The sequence below is a fragment of the Myxine glutinosa genome, chromosome 12, assembly GCF_964187855.1.
Source record: "Myxine glutinosa chromosome 12, kmMyxGlut1.1, whole genome shotgun sequence".
In the NCBI taxonomy this organism is placed as follows: Eukaryota; Metazoa; Chordata; class Myxini; order Myxiniformes; family Myxinidae; genus Myxine; species Myxine glutinosa.
Window position 1 is genome coordinate 34967899 of NC_136272.1, and position 17433 is coordinate 34985331.

The window sequence follows — 17433 nt, forward strand, 5'->3', positions numbered from 1 at the left end:
CTGATTTGTTGATTTGTAATACTCAGTTCCAGAAAGAGGACAGTAAGCTTGTTACATACACGTCAGGTGGGTCGACGACAACCGTTGACTACCTGATGGTGCATAGGCGAGATAGGGGGCACCTCCAGGACACAAAGATGATCCCGGGGGAGGAGGCTGTTTCACAGCACCACTTGGTTGTCTGCGACATAAGGGTGAAAGGTGCGAGGAGAGCTCGGCGGGTGAAGTACCAACCGAGAATGAAGGTGTGGAGGTTGAAAGAGGTGACAGTAAGGGAGGCATTAAAAGAGAGGCTGAGTAGGGTAGAGGATGATGTGGTTGAGCTTGAAAGTGGTTGGATGTCAATGAAAGCTAGTCTGTTGGGAGCCGTTGGTGAGGTATGTGGATGGACAAAAGGACCACCGAGGCACTCGGAAACATGGTGGTGGGATGTTGAAGTTGGAAAGAGGATTGACGAGAAGAGGAAGAAGTTCAAAGAGTGGCAGAAGGCGAAGGGTACGGGAGCAGAAACAGCAGAGCATGAAAGTTATAAGGCAGCCAGGAAGGCTGCAAAGAAAGAGGTAGCAAAGGCGCAGGAGGCATGTAGGAAAATGTTCGGAGAACGCTTGGATTCGGAAGTGGGTCAGAAAGCAGTATTCAGGATTGCAAAGCACATAGCGAAAGAGAGGTGTGATGTGATGGGGGTGAGTTGCTTGAAGGATGAAGTGGGACAAATCGTTGTCGACCCAGATGGAATTAAAGGAAGATGGAAAAGATATATGGAAATGCTGTTGAATACAGAGAATGAATGGGATGGCAACATAGAGAGTAACCCAGTTTTAGGACCGGTAGAGAAGATAACTGAGAAGGAAGTTGAGGAAGCGATAAAAGCAATGAAGAGTGGAAAAGCGGGAGGGCCGACGGGAGTTGTGGGAGATATGTTGAAGGCAGCAGGAAGTTGGGGTGTGAAGAGAATGACAGAGATCTGTAATCTGGTGGTGAAAGAAGGCCGCATTCCAGTGAATTGGGAACTGAGTACCCTCGTCCCTCTATACAAGGGGAAAGGTGACCCTCTGGAGTGTGGCTCGTACCGAGCGATAAAGTTATTGGAGCATGGAATGAAGGTATTGGAAAGGGTGTTGGAAAGGAGGATAAGGAAGAAAGTGAAGATCGACGAAATGCAGTTTGGATTCATGCCAGGAAGAGGAACGACAGATGCGCTTTTCATTGTGAGGCAGTTGCAGGAGAAGTACATGGATAAGAGGAAGAAGTTGTTTTTTGGGTTTGTTGATCTGGAGAAAGCATTCGATAGGGTTCCACGCAAAGTATTGACATGGGCATTGAGGAAGTTAGGAGTGGAGGAATGGTTGATCAGAGTAGTGATGGCAATGTACAAAAGAGCACGCACAGCTGTAAGGACGAAGGACGGGAACAGTGGTGAGTTTGAGGTGAAGGTGGGAGTGCATCAGGGGTCGGTACTAAGTCCACTACTATTTGTAGCTGTGATGGAGGTGCTGGCTCAGAACGTAAAGGAGGGTTTACCGTGGGAGTTGTTGTATGCAGATGATCTGGTGTTGATTGCGGAAAGTATGGATGGACTGAAGGAAAAGATGAACAAGTGGAAGGAATGTATGGAGACAAAAGGTCTGAAGGTGAATATCGGAAAGACAAAGGTGATGGCAAGTGGTAAAGCATGTGGTGAGGTGGAAAGAACTGGGAAGTGGCCGTGTGCTGTGTGCAGGAAGGGTGTCGGAGTGAACTCCATTCAGTGTACAATGTGCGCTGAGTGGGTTCATCAAAAATGTAGTGGTCTGAGAGGGTCATTAACCAGTGTGGCAGCTACATTCAAATGTAAGGTGTGCGCAGAGGGAGCTGCAGATGGAGGAAATGTTGAGTTGGATCTTGGAGATGGCGTGAAGCTGGAAGGTGTGAAAACATTTTGCTACCTCGGAGACATGCTGAATGGAGAAGGTGGATCAGACTCGGCAACGGTTGCTCGAGTGAGATGTGCATGGAAGAAGTTTCGGGAACTGAGTGGCGTGCTGATGAGGAGGAGAGTGTCGCTGAAGCTGAAGGGAAAGGTGTATGCTGCATGTGTGAGAAGTGTTATGATTTATGGGAGCGAGACATGGGTAATGAACGTAGAGCAGCAACGAAGGCTGGAAAGGGTGGAAATGCGAATGGTTCGATGGATGTGCGGAGTATCGTTGAGAGAGAGGAGGACAAATGATGAATTGCTAAAGATGATGGGAATATTGCCTGTGATTGATGCTGTGAAGAGGAACAGGTTGAGATGGTTTGGTCATGTATTGAGGAAGGATGAAAGTGACTGGTTGAGAAGAGTGATGGAAGTTAATGCAGAAGGAAGTAGAGGACGGGGAAGACCGAGAAAGACTTGGCTAAAGATGGTGGAAGAAGAAATGCGGGCAAGGGGGTTAACAAGGAGAGATGCAGAAAATAGGGCAAAATGGAGAAGATTGTCATGGGGACCGCAAGGCTAACCCCCGCTCTAGCAGGGAAAATTGCCTTAAAATGCATGTTGTGATGGAGCTGATTTGTTGATTTGTAATACTCAGTTACAGAAAGAGGATAATAAGCTTGTTACATACACGTCAGGTGGGTCGACGACAACCGTTGACTACCTGCTGGTGCGTAGGCGAGATAGGGGGCACCTCCGGGACACAAAGGTGATCCCGGGGGAGGAGGCTGTTTCACAGCACCACTTGGTTGTCTGCGACATAAGGGTGAAAGGTGCGAGGAGAGCTCGGCGGGTGAAGTACCAACCGAGAATGAAGGTGTGGAGGTTGAAAGAGGTGACAGTGAGGGAGGCATTAAAAGAGAGGCTGAGTATGGTAGAGGATGATGTGGTTGAGCTTGAAAGTGGTTGGATGTCAATGAAAGATCGTCTGTTGGGAGCCGTTGGTGAGGTATGTGGCTGGACAAAAGGACCACCGAGGCACTCGGAAACATGGAGTGGGATGATGAAGTTGGAAAGAAGATCGACGAGAAGAGGAAGAAGTTCAAGGAGTGGCAGAAGGCAAAGGGTATGGGGGCAGAAAAGGCAGAGCATGAAAGTTATAAGGCAGCCAAGAAGGCGGCAAAGAAAGAGGTAGCAAAGGCACAGGAGGCATGTAGGAAAATGCTCGGAGAACGCTTGGATTCGGGAGAGGGTCAGAGAGCGGTATTCAGGATTGCAAAGCAGATAGCGAAAGAGAGGTGTGATGTGATGGGGGTGAGTTGCTTGAAGGATGAAGTGGGACAAATCGTTGTGGACCCAGATGGAATTAAAGGAAGATGGAAGAGATATATGGAAATACTGTTGAATGCAGAGAATGAATGGGATGGCAACATAGAGAGTAACGCAGTTTTAGGACCGGCAGAGAAGATAACCGAGAAGGAAGTTGAGGAAGCGATAAAAGCAATGAAGAGTAGAAAAGCGGGAGGGCCGATGGGAGTTGTGAGAGATATGTTGAAGGCAGCGGGAAATTGGGGTGTGAAGAGAATGACAGAGGTCTGCAATCTAGTGGTGAAAGAAGGCCGCATTCCAGTGGATTGGGAACTGAGTACCCTCGTCCCTCTATACAAGGGGAAAGGTGACCCTCTGGACTGTGGCTCGTATCGAGCGATAAAGTTATTGGAGCATGGAATGAAGGTATTGGAAAGGGTGTTGGAGAGGAGGATGAGGAAGAAAGTGAAGATTGACGAAATGCAGTTTGGATTTATGCCAGGAAGAGGAACGACAGACGCGCTTTTTATTGTGAGGCAGTTGCAGGAGAAGTATATGGAGAAGAGGAAGAAGTTGTTTCTTGGGTTTGTTGATCTGGAGAAAGCATTCGATAGGGTTCCACGTGAAGTAGTGACATGGGCATTGAGGAAGTTAGGAGTGGAGGAATGGTTGATCAGAGTCGTGATGGCAATGTACACAAAAGAGCGCGCACAGCTGTAAGGACGAAGGACGGCAACAGTGGTGAGTTTGAGGTTAAGGTGGGAGTGCATCAGGGGTCGGTACTAAGTCCACTACTATTTGTAGCTGTGATGGAGGTGCTGGCTCAGAACGTAAAGGAGGGTTTACCATGGGAGGTGTTGTATGCAGATGATCTGGTGTTGATTGCAGAAAGTATGGATGGACTGAAGGAGAAGATGAACAAGTGGAAGGAATGTATGGAGACAAAAGGTCTGAAGGTGAATATCGGAAAAACGAAGGTGATGGCAAGTGGTAAAGCATGTGGTGAGGTGGAAAGAACTGGGAAGTGGCCGTGTGCTGTGTGCAGGAAGGGTGTCGGAGTGAATTCCATTCAATGTACAATGTGCGCTGAGTGGGTTCATCAAAAATGTAGTGGTTTGAGAGGGTCATTAACCAGTGTGGCAGCTACATTCAAGTGTAAGGTGTGCACAGAGGGAGCTGCAGATGGAGGAAATGTTGAGTTGGATCTTGGAGATGGTGTGAAGCTGGAAGGTGTGAAAACATTTTGTTGCCTTGGAGACATGCTGAATGGAGAAGGTGGATCAGACTCGTCAACGGTTGCTCGAGTAAGATGTGCATGGAAGAGGTTTTGGGAACTGAGTGGCGTGCTGACGAGGAGGGGAGTGTCATTGAAGCTGAAGGGAAAGGTGTATGCTGCATGTGTGAGAAGTGTTATGATTTATGGGAGTGAGACATGGGTAATGAACGTAGAGCAGCAACGAAGGCTGGAAAGGGTGGAATGCGAATGGTTCGGTGGATGTGTGGAGTATCGTTGAGAGAGAGGAAGACAAATGATGAATTGTGAAAGATGATGGGAATAGAGCCTGTGAGGCTGTGATGGATGCTGTGAAGAGAAACAGGTTGAGATGGTTTGGTCATGTGTTGAGGAAGGATGAAAGTGACTGGTTGAAAAGAGTGATGGAAATGAATGTAGAAGGAAGTAGAGGACGGGGAAGACCGAGAAAGACTTGGCTAAAGATGGTCGAAGAAGAAATGCGGGCAAGGGGGTTAACAAGGGGAGATGCAGAAAATAGGGCAAAATGGAGAACATTGTCATGGGGACCGCAAGGCTGACCCCCGCTCTTGCAGAGAAAATGGCCTTAAAATGCCTGTTGTTGTTGTTGTTGTTGTTGTTGTTGTTGTTGTTGGAGCTGGACGGGCATTGTATGTAGGTCACAAAACTGTACTGGCCTTGTGTTGTGCACAGGGCAAGAAATGTGTTTGCATGTGCGAGCTGTGTCTTCTGGGCTACGCAGGTGCTTGTGTGAGGTGTTGGCATCTATGTAGGTGTGTTTACCCCAAGTGACGACCCTGCCCTCTGTAATACCCCACAGACATCATACTGGTCAACCTTTGAGTAACTATGTTGCCTGCCCTAGAGCTGCATGCCCCTTTCTCTCAAAAGGTGTGTGCACAAACAAGAACAATTTGTGGCACATATTGAAATCCAAAGAATAATTGTGTGTTCCGTTAGTTCTGGGAGTCTACTCACCTAGGTTTGCACGTTTCAAGAACAAGCAATGCATTTATTAATAACGAGTGAAAGCTGGAATCTGTCCCTTACTCCAATTGGAATTTGCAGACTTTGTTATGTACCCAAGCCTGTTCACTTTTGGACATCACTGATAATTACTTTCTTCAGGTATCACATGTTGCACAGCAGAACACTCCGTACCTATCACCCATTAAGGTCTATTCCTCCCTTCTGATGATGACACTCAGCACTATGCAAACAGGCCTGAACACTGCATCAATGTTCAATACTGTACACATTATTTTCCTGTTCCACTATAACAGCCCAGCTAAATAAGATTGAGCACAAAAAAGCCTTTTGTTTATTACCCTCACGGTAATCTGGCAGAGAAAGTGACCCCTCAAATCTGTTAGAGTGGAAATTTCTGAGAACACTTAATCATGACGAGCTGCACTTTGTATTGAAGACAGGGAAGCAGGTCCTGCTGATAGACATATTGGAAGTCCAACATTTTTGCAAATATGTAATCAATTTGACCATTACACATTGTCCATAAATATGTATAGAAGAGATTCCTCCAAACCTCAAACCACAAATATTCCCAATACTGTATGTACTACCAACATTGTTCATCCGTCTGTTGCCCATTGTCATTATAAAGTTAAACATTTACCCACTGTCACAAAACTTTTTTGATGCTTATTTTTCAACAAATAAAATCTACCACAGTTATGGAGAAGGAAAAAAAACAACCCAAAAACATGAATGTGCAGCCTGTTAGGGGATAGTTTGTTTGTGTACTTTCAATAGGATGAGGGAGGGGTCGTGAGGTAATTGGTTTAACAATTTATTAATGCCTCAACCCTGCCCTTACCCCCCTTCCCATAAAGATACAAGAATGACCACACTGTGGTCACAACCTGCGACAAAATCTGGCAACGGGCCAATTGGGAAACACGCAATTAATGTGCTATTAAATAATTAACTTGGCACCTCACCATGCGTTCTGACATACCGTGCGTTCTGAGGGGCTTGATTAAACATTACAATTATTCGACATATAATTAGATTTTTCGGGGTCCCTCATTGTGAATAACATTCGACCCAAACAAAGCCAAAGGAAATCTGACGCAACAAACTCGGGCAGTGTAGAATCAGCAGAGGCCTATATGCCTAATGTGCTAGGCACACCAGAAAACAAAGATGGCGGCCATATAATTTAGTCTCGGGGCTCGAGTCAAGCGACAGAAGTGGCCCATGCAGCTGTCCGACCAATGGGTGCACATTTCAAAAATAGACCCCCACCAAAAAACCCAACACCAACAACAGCAATGTAAAGCTCTTGTAGACCTGTGACGTGCCGCAAGTAGAAAAGTACGCACAATCAAACTGATGAGGTTTCAGCCGTATTCGGTACTAGTGCAGAACTAGGATGACACACAAACAAAAATATTCAATATTGCCTTCAACATTAAAAAATGGTCCCAATTTAATTATGCAAGGAAAGATTATTTTATCCTATCATCTCAGATTAGCCGATGGTGTATTTCCATCCACACACAGATCATGTTGTGATTCCCAGTCATGAATCTTATAACCATGTTGAGACCAATGTTTCATAATGTTTTCTTGATCGCATGGAAGTGAAGCAATGTCTTGTCTTTGTCCAGCATGGCCAATGCTCTTCCATTTGTATTCGATTATTAGAGGGGGTGTGGAACCTGTTTTACCCACTGGGAGATGGGGGGGGGGGGGCGGTTAGGTGAGGGGTGCAATGGGGGTATGGGGGTGGGGGGGGGGGGGGGAAATGCTCAAAGCAACCACCCCAGTCCCCAAAAAAGCAATAAATTATTATTATTGCCTTCGTTTTCAAATATAGTCAGAGACATCCACCAAACAAAACAGCACACACCTACTCTTGTTGATACGTTTGGGAATCTTCTTTTTGCCAGTATTGCGGAGATGTTTGAAGGCCATGCGTTCATAACGCCTGATCCCAACGCGCTCGCGCAGCTTTTGCAGGTCTTCAAAAGAAATTTCTGCAAGATCTGCTCACAAGGTAAATATATAACATTTTACTGCAACATCAGCCAATTAAATGATGCCCAATCCATTATTTAAAATTAAAATAACTTAGACCATTGACCAGTGGCCAAAAAAAAATCACATCAGTTAATCAGAGAGAAGTGAAGCCATATCAATGACAAATTGATTGCTCACTTAAATAGCTGACACATTTTCATAATTATTCATAAAATACAAAGGTTGGAGAAATATTTGTACAAACAAGATTAACATGAATGGGATGAATAGAGTTTTTGTTCATGCAGATTAGCAAAAAAAAATTAATCGGAACTTGAGGCCATTCTACATTTATGTCTTGCCAACTGTGTGTAGTACTATTCTTTTGTCCAAAAGTTGTTACAATTTACCTGCTAACTTGTAGAGAGTAAACACTTCACAGCATATTTTGACAAGTACATATTGTTACGTTTATGGGGGGTAGATAAAAGAGTACCGTAGGAGAGGTAGAACTGCATAGGAAATAACATGGACCGTGTGACGTGTATGAGCATTTAGATGTATTAAGTAAGGAGAATGTAGCTTAAGGTCATTTAATTGTGCATCATACGAGAGATGCCGTGCTAATTAGCAACAGGGTTTAAGTTTTCCCCTGTGTGTTACACCCTCTGTAATTTTCCCTAAACGTTTTTTGCTGACACAACCCTTAAATTACAACAACCGCCGGCAAAAGCCAAGAACGGGCCGGTTGAACTACGCCTCACCCCATGGACCTAATAAGGCAAGGGGCCCCGCCCAGAAGGGGCGGAGAATCAGTGGGCGGTTGGGAAGGCCGGCAGGCCACTCCCCGAGTGACGCGATTGCCTCTCGCGGCGAGAGGAAGAAGAGTGCACGTCTTCTGATCGGACAAATAACTGACCATTTTGTTTGCTGGCAGATTTCTGTGTGTGCTTTGAGGAGAGTGAGAAGCCTTGGCTGCGTTCAAAAGAGGTGGTCTATTCCTGGACTCACCAAGGAGCTGGAGGCCAAGTTGTGCTCACCCAGGCAGAGGAGGAGAAAGGGGGCAGTCTTCACGAGCTCGCCACAGGCTCGAAAGAGAGTGCCTTTGATGCGCGGCGACTCCGCCATTTTGAGTGCCCCGCGCGGGTGGATCAAGATCAACTGCTGCTGGCCTTAGAAAAAGGCCCATTGGGATAAGTAAGCTAAGTGCCGGCATAAAAAGGGAGATTTTTGTTATCTTTCCTCTGCCGTGTCTTGTGAGTCAGTGCATGAGATACCTCTGTAGGAATTAGTTTTTACCACAACCTTCATTTCCGTCCGCATTGATTTTCATTGAATCATTTGTGTACATATTATTGTCGTGTTTATTTGTTGTGGTTTCGGAATAAACCCGTGTGCTCCGTTCAGTTAAACATCTCGAACTTCTTCCTTCCCGCGCGTGCTAAAAATAACCGCCATTTTTGGGAGTCGCCTCGGGAGTTAAGGATCGTTCGGCTATCCATCCCCGTGTGATCTTAATTGCCAGGTGCCACGACAATATGGTAAAATACACCATATTTGGGCAATCGTGTTGTATGTAGTTCTTGTCTCATCAAAAAAGACACTATTATTGCTCGGTACATTAGCCATTAAAAAGTTAAAGGAACAGCAAACATGGAGTAAAACAAGAACCCAAGCAAAAGTAAGACAAGAACCAAAACACAAACAAACATTTGCGTGACAAAACGAGAACGGCACTCAGTAGAGCGCATATGTCCACCAGGCTGAACAGTTTACGTTTTGTATTCCACTGACAGGCTGGATCTGGATCGGGATTTTAACCAAATCGAATTGGCTTGTTCTTGCCACCTAAACAGCTCATCCACCAAGTTTGGTCATAATCCCTCCATAGTTTTTTGAGATATCATGCAAAATATAGTTTTTGGCCCCATTTTTCAATGGTGAAGAATCACTTGAAAAATTGAAGCATTCTCATATGAATAATCCAGATCCTGACTTTCACCAAAATCATACCAATTCGTCCTTTTTACACACACCCAACCTATCCGAGTTTCGTCTGAATCTTTCCATAACTTTGAGATATCCTGCTCAGACAGACAGACAAACAAATCAGAGACCGAGGACTTGCCGGAATGTACTTTTTTTATTGACCTTGAGTTTGATCTTTCAAGGTCACTCAAGGTGAAAGGTCATGGTGCCAAATGAAATGTCGTATATGACTTCCTATATGTTAGTAACAGTAAGTGTATGCATATCTCTTGTACTTTTAGAGTTATAGTGGTTTGAAATATATTTTAAATGAAAAGTCGACCCCCCTGATTTCACGTTTTGGGTGACCTTGAGCTTGACCTTGGGCCTAGAGAGTTAAAAATTTGGCAGTCTATTCCAGAGCAAGGCAAATATGTGTGTAAAGCATGGCGATGCTATGTGCAACGATGTAGACGTAGTACTGTGCACAAACAGACGGACAGACAAACCCACCAACTAACATACTTGCCGGAATTTTTTCCGGCAAGTAACAAACAAGGGTGAAAACATAACGTCTGCCCACCTTCAGTGGTGGAGGCAACAATCAACATCACAACTATCAAGTGGAAATGCTACAAATAGCATTCCGTCGATCATTTTTAAAACACTATGAACCGTTTGTGGTTGCTGATCTGAAGTACCAATGAAATAGTATTGCACTAACCAGGATTGTCATACCTGGTCTCAATTGCATTTGATAGGAAGCACCATCCCGAGCCTCGTCGTCGCATTCTTCTTCCTCATCTTTAATCGACTCGTCCTCAAAGCTTTGAGCAGAATCACCTCCATAATTATTTCTTATATGCACAGGTAAATTTATATACAAATCTTGTACGTGCCCTTTACCTTCTTGCTTTGCAGAGCTTTTGTGACTATTCACTTCATCATAACCATCTTCACAATTAACACCCCCTTCATAATCCCCCTCTTCTTCATCTTCTCCTTCCTTCTTTCCCACCACCTGGACCCCTGTTATATGGCAGCGACTTTCATTTGCATCCTTCAGTGTGCCCACTGACTTGGAACCAGCCCACGAGCTTTTTGAGCCTCGGCAAGCCTTTCTCCGTCTCAACATTCCTGAGCAAACTGATGTGCAAGGAAACGGTTCATTAAAAAAAAAAAAAAAAAAATTTTTTTTTTACTTACTTAAAGCCATCCCACTCGTCACATTAAATATGGAAGCAAAGTAATGAAGTAAAAGTAGAAATAAATAGCAATGTCTCCAAATGTTTTAGTAATAAAAAAGACAAAGACAATCAAGATTGAATGAATGAATGAATGAATGATCGTTTTAAGGCCATTTTCCCCGCTATAGCGAGGGTTAGCCTTGCGGGCCCCATGACAATCATGGTTCCCTGTTTGAGGCAACGTTTTTATGGCCGGATGCCCTTCCTGACGCCAACCCTTAGTCGCCTCTTACGATGCGCAGGGATACGGTGTACCTATTCTAAATCGGGGTGTACACCGGGAGAAGACAATCAAGATTGAAGATTGATGTTAAAAATCAAAACAACACGTTACCATTGGTGAGGGATAACATAATTCCACATCAGATTGTAAAACATGCTAGGAGCTTCAAGAAGCATAATGTTTCAGATTTTGCAAAAGTAACAGGGCCTGGTATTACACATCTTGACCCACCATAGATAGCAATGTATTAAAATAACTTAGGTACTACTTATAATCCACTTTATATTTAAGCGCTATTGAGATGATCACAATCCTCTACTATCTGAATGCTATGGAAGCATTTTGAATCCTAAACCTATTCATTCGGCCAAGGCCGAGCGGTGCAAGGTCGAGACCTTTATTCTCGATACGTGAAACACCCTGCAATCCATGCCGTCAGGACTTTTTGGAATGCCGGCCGCATTATCCATCCAAACATCATGTAACTTTATTAAAACGTTATACAAGGGTAGACACTCCTATGTTGAAAGTTTGGTCTATCGCTCAAGTGGTTGCGGAGAAGATTAAGAAAAGTGAAAAAGTGAGGGTGGAAGGAAAATAAAAAACAAGAGAAAAATGACCACAGTGTGGTCACCAGCTGCGACGTGTAGAATCATGAGGATATCCGTTGCAATATGTGCTACCAAATTCGACCAGTCATGAAATTATACGCATGCACTAGCGTCTTTTTGTCTTTCAGTTCTGGTCTTGTCCTTTGTTTTGCGTGCAACATGCTTCATCAACTGATTACATATAATGTATGGACGTGAATGTTATTTCTGTTAATGTTAATGTTAATTCATTAATGTTATTTATTAATGTTAATTCTGGGTGGCAGAGGGATAATTTGAAACGGGCTTGGTCGGTAGGGGAAGTCCGAGTGCATGCGCAAGCGCTATTCAATAATTACACCGAATTTGTGTCAAGTTCTGTGAAACGAGATTGATATGAAAACATTCATGTTGTCTTTATTGCTAAATGTATTCTGGTTTCTTCAAACAAATCGCGATTTTAGTCCGCGATGTTCTTACCTCATACTAACGCACGTCCGAGTGTATGCGCATGCGCTATTCAAAAAGGCACCCCAACAACAAGAACAACAACGCGGTCCTCTCATAGAGGTGCTTGTCGCAGCTAAAAAAATGAAGAAAAAGAGGGCCTCTGCCAGCATTCCACAACGTGGTCAAGGATGCGGCGATATTTTACTATGTTTGTTTAATTTACAATAACTACATAATCGGTACATAGAGCTATCAATCTTTGTTTTGTTTGTGTATACTACACATTTTGGTTCACTGTGGACTAAATCACCACCATCTCTCATCTTCCACATCGAAAACCTTGATCTTTTCTACCCCCGTTAATTCACCCCAAATCCACTTTTTTGAAATATCAACTTAATTCCTGGAAGTCCTAGCAGTGTCCATGTGTTTTATACCACTCCCACCCTCCCCCCACTTATGCATGCCTCCTCCCCCCCAAGCCCTCTCCCTCTTACAGATCTCCTGATGTCCCTGTTCTCTGCTGTTGTACTTGTGTGCTTCCCTCTCTCTCCCGTGCCCCATCTTGTCTCCCGCTCCCTTTATTATACGTTTTATGTGTCCGCTTATGTTTTTTTGCGATTAATGTTAGCTGTTACACGAGCCTCGATCTTGTACACAAAAAAACAAAAACAAAAAGAGAAAAATAAATAATTAAAACCGCAATCCAGGGGGTGTAAGTAATAAACATACAGTTCCATTATAGGTAATATTGTGTATCAGGACGCAGTGTTCCAACATGCACCAGGATGGCAGTTTTAGTCGGATTTCAATCCACACGGGAGCTCATTTATAATTACACAACTAGCCAGCAAACTACCCTCTCAACTACCTCAGTATCTGTCTTTCACCGTGACTTACCAAGCTCGACTCAGCTCGCGTCTTCAAACTGAATCTTAGGTTATATTACTTATCGTTATCCTCAGACAAATGGTTTACAACGTCAGTTTCCACATACGTTATGAACAGGAAATTCCAACACAAAACATAACAGAACACAGCAACAAACTTACCACCAATAAAAGACAATTAATTCTCCACGTGAAAAAGAGCCGGAACAATATCGGGTTTAATGACGTCACGTGTGAAAATAAGTCGGAAACGATCTTGGGCTTCATGACGTCCCCGCTTGAAAACAAATGTTTTTATCCAAAAATATTAAAGTTTGCATCTTATTTATTCTACCAAAATAAAGCTTGGCGTTGCTTGCTGAAGGGAATACAGCTGACGGCAAACTATACAACTCGAGATAAATTCCGTCCAAATATGTAACTGCCGCTAATGATACCACCATGGCTCTAAGAACAGAACTGCGGTGCAAATTATTAAAGGTGGCTACGTGGGAAAACGAAAGTATGTTTCTCATTTCGCAGACGGATATTCGAGTGTAAAACACACTAAAGTGCAAAAAGCTCTTCGATGTGTCATTTTATTACCGGAGGCATCAGTGATCAGCCATGTCGGTGAGAAAAAAAATCTTCTTCTTCTTTATAGAACTTTTGTTGTTTGGCGGCCGGGGAAGCTTGGTTTTCACGAATTGTCTAGCCAGGCCTGACGTTCGAGTAGTTAGCGCAGGAATATTAATTTTGGCCAGGGTGCCGGAGATAGCTTGCCTACTCTTCGCGAAGGCCACCGTACCATGGGATCTTTAACGTCCACTAACGAATGCTGATGGACTTTCTACCATACCTGTTCATTTTGGAGCATTTACCAATTTGTTCACAAAGGAAACGAGTCCCCACACGATTGGATCCACATTACAATGAGTTTCCCCACGTGAGAAGAATATTAAATGAAATTTATTTGTCCACAAAAAAATGGAAAATAGTTTGTCTGTCGTTTGTCTGTAATCCGTTTGTTTTTCTGCGAACAGGATATCTCAAAAAGTTGTGGACGGATTCGGGCGAAGTTTGGTGGAGAGGTTCGGTATCTGACAAGGACGAAATGATTCGATTTTGGTGAAGATCCGGATTTAGTGGGATCCCAAAATGTTAACTTTTCAGCCTGGCGGAAGTAGAACCGTTCTAGCCTGTCACGTGATTGTACAATCCTGAACGACCTCACCAGGTAAGCCAAACTCAGTGGTTACATTGTCCGATATTATGACGATCTGATTATGAAGATCCGTCCGAAAGATTCCGAAACCTTCACCTTTTATGAAGACTCAGTTGGTGACAGGCCTGAGGCCTTTTCATCGAGTACCTCGATCTTCCAGAAATTTCCTGTGGAGAAAGTAAGTCGGACACGACTAGTTCCGGATAAATTAACCGAATTTTCCACGACTCATCTGCAGTTCCTCTTGTTTCCTACAATGTGACCCTCTTGCAGATATTTTCTTTGTTAACAAAATTAATGTAAATAATCACAACACCCATGGCTCTATCATTTACAAATCTATTACAAACAAAAGTAGAGTTTCCACTTGTTGTTTTGAATAGTGCAACAACAAACAAAATTTGCTTCCTCAAAGCAGGACGTGCATTGATTTCTACATATTGCAGGCCATGAGCTACTACTTTGGACATAAACACATATGAGCATTGGACATAAACAAGCCACATGCTACAGGTTCAAGGTGTACGCAACCTTCATAGTCCCAGCTATCATCTTTTCCGGCCCTGGAAACTGAGTCGCCCCCAGAACCATCGTGCATCTCCACATCTGGTGCCTCTGCTCCGATGGATGATACGTCCGCCGCTGATGGCTCCGGCCAATGACTTAGGACCTGCTCGTGGAACTACAGACCCGCTTCGCTGAGCACACGAGATGGGACACACAGGCACCGCACCTCATCCCATCTGTGATCTGCTCGTTTGGGACAGTAGACGCAGAAGTCATCAGTGAACTGGTAGATTTCTACCAACTAGTGGGGTCACCCGTGGGAATCCCACGGGCATGGACGTGTATCGTTGCGATCGGTGCAGCCGTTTTTGCGGTACCCGGGACAATAACGTTAGGCGGGAGTCCAAACCTGAAAATGCAGGAGTCCAAACCTGAAAATGCTGGAGACCAAAGCTGAAATTGGAAAAACAATGTAGCCTATTTTACTCCAGGGGGTCCCAGGATTACCCACCCAACATTTCGTTGCAATCGGTTCAGCCGTTTTTAGTGTACCTGGGAATGGACGGATGGACGGACGGACAGGCAGACAGGCGTACATTTGGTGAATTATAGTAAGACTAGTGGGGTCACCCGTGGGAATCCCATGGGCATGGACGTGTGTGACACTTGGACATCTTGATTTAGATGCTGCACATTCAATTTTACAAAATGGTTATCGGCAATTCATCAGATCCAGAAATGGTGTAATGAACACAATTTATTTATTTCACATAATATGTGACGCCTCACTCCTCTCCACCTGACACTCTCTTCTCTCCACCCTCATGCCTCTCCAATCCCACTCTTCCTCACTTTTCCCTCCAATACCTCCTCTCCAATACCTCCTCAAACTCCTCTCCAATACCTCCTCACACTCTTCTCCAATACCTCATCACACTCCTCTCCAATCCCTCACACTCCTCTCCAATCCCTCACACTCCTCTCCAATCGCTCCTCACTCTCCTCTCCAATCGGCCCTCACTCTCCAACTCCTCGCTCTCCAACTCATCGCCCTCACTCTCCAACCCCTAGCTCCTCGCTCTCCAACCCCTCGCTCTCCAATCCCTCGCTCCTCACTCTCCAACCTCTCGCTCCTCACTCTCCAACTCCTCGCTCCCCACTCTCCAACCCCTAGCTCCGCACTCTCCAACCTCTAGCTCCTCACTCTCCAACTCCTAGCTCCTCACTCTCCAACTCCTCGCTCCTCGTTCTCCAACCCCTCGCTCCTCACTCTCCAACTCCTCGCTCCTCTCCAATTTCTCACTCCTCTCCAACCCCTAGCTCCTCACTCTCCAACCTCTAGCTCCTCACTCTCCAACCCCTAGCTCCTCTCCAACCCCTCACTCCTCTCCAACGCCTCGCTCCTCTCCTAGCTCCGCACTCTCCAACCTCTAGCTCCTCACTCTCCAACCCCTAGCTCCTCACTCTCCAACTCCTCGCTCTCCAACTCTTCGCTCCTCTCCAATTTCTCGCTCCTCTCCAACCCCTAGCTCCTCACTCTCCAACCTCTAGCTCCTCACTCTCCAACCCCTAGCTCCTCTCCAACCCCTCACTCCTCTCCAACCCCTCGCTCCTCTCCAACCCCTCGCCCCTCTCCAACCCCTCGCTCCTCTCCAATGCCTCGCCCCTCTCCAACCCCGAGCTCCTCACTCTCCAACCCCGAGCTCCTCTCCAACCCCTCACTCCTCTCCAACCCCTCGCTCCTCACTCTCCAACCCCTAGTTCCTCACTCTCCAACCACTAGCTCCTCTCCAACCCCTCGCTCCTCACTCTCCAACCCCTAGCTCCTCTCCATCCCCTAGCTCCTCTCCAACCCCTCACTCCTCTCCAACCCCTAGCTCCTCTCCAACCCCTCGCTCCTCTCCAATTTCTCGCTCCACTCCAACCCCTCACTATGCACGCTGCACAGTGGAGAGCATTGCACACAGGGGAGAGGAGGAAAGGATCACATTCAGGGGAGAGGAGGGAGCATAGGGTGGGAAGTGAAACTTCTACCTTCACTTGGTTGACTTCACTTGATTTGACTTGAGAGGGTCGAGGGTGGAGAACCCGCCTTGACTCTTGTTCATTTATAAATTTGAAAGTATCGAAAACACTTCGCTTTACAAAGTAGAAGTGGATTAAAACCAAACGTTATTAATAAATATTGTATTCCATAGTTGGTCGACATTATTATGTACATTTTGAAGTGCTGTATTGTTTAATTACATAGTTCGAAAAGAGTTGAATCGCCTTAAACAAACTCTGGATGTAACCCCAGGAATATGGAATAATATAATTTGACTTCGGTTCGATCCCGAACTTCAGTATTCAGTCGCTGTACTTTTACCAAGTAATAATATAAATAACGAAGTCCTGGGAACGTTTTCCTCTCGCCTTCTCCTCTCCTTCCCTCCCTCTCTCGTTCTCTTCTCATTCTCCTCTCTCATTCTCCTCTCTCCTTCGCCGTGCCCACATAACAGTCAACACATTCAAAAGGGATGTTGGAATACATTTTGCCGATTTTCTCAACTTTAGCTGAAACTGAGACTTAAACCATCCCAGCGACTGTGATGGTGAATTAGAGTGGCCTTGAAAATGTATTTCGTTCTATAAACGGTAACTTTCATTGAATTTTCTTCCCGTTTTTTGAAACCGATTCACGATTGTTTTATATATCTCGGCATTTTCCCATCTGTTATTTTAGGCGATTCAGCCTTGAGAACTAGTGCGGAAAAACCCCCCCAAAAAACAATGATGGAATGAATGCCAGTTTAAACAGGATTACCGTTACTTCCGAAAAATAATGATGAATGAAATAATAACGAAGAAATATCTGTCGGCAATTTCCCGTCTGTGGCGATACGTGAACGAAGCTATGCCCCTCTCTCCACATT

The 17433-nt window shown here is 44.9% G+C and overlaps 1 protein-coding gene across 4 annotated transcripts in view; it reads right to left on the bottom strand.

Annotated features, from left to right (window-relative positions):
* The window catches only part of RRP36 (ribosomal RNA processing 36), a 115521-nt gene that overhangs the window by 16730 nt on the left and 81358 nt on the right, over positions 1-17433 (bottom strand). The window contains exons 1-3 of one of the 4 annotated variants that reach the window (XM_078766711.1): positions 12970-13107; positions 10146-10553; positions 7330-7465 (exon numbers count right to left, since the gene is read on the bottom strand). In XM_078766711.1, coding sequence (XP_078622837.1) covers positions 7330-7465; positions 10146-10542 — 533 coding nt within the window. In that variant the 5' untranslated portion in view covers positions 10543-10553; positions 12970-13107. Of the gene's footprint in view, positions 1-7329; positions 7466-10145; positions 10554-12969; positions 13108-17433 lie in introns of those variants that run through there. The other 3 variants (XM_078766713.1, XM_078766714.1, XM_078766712.1) reach the window with 3 other exon arrangements.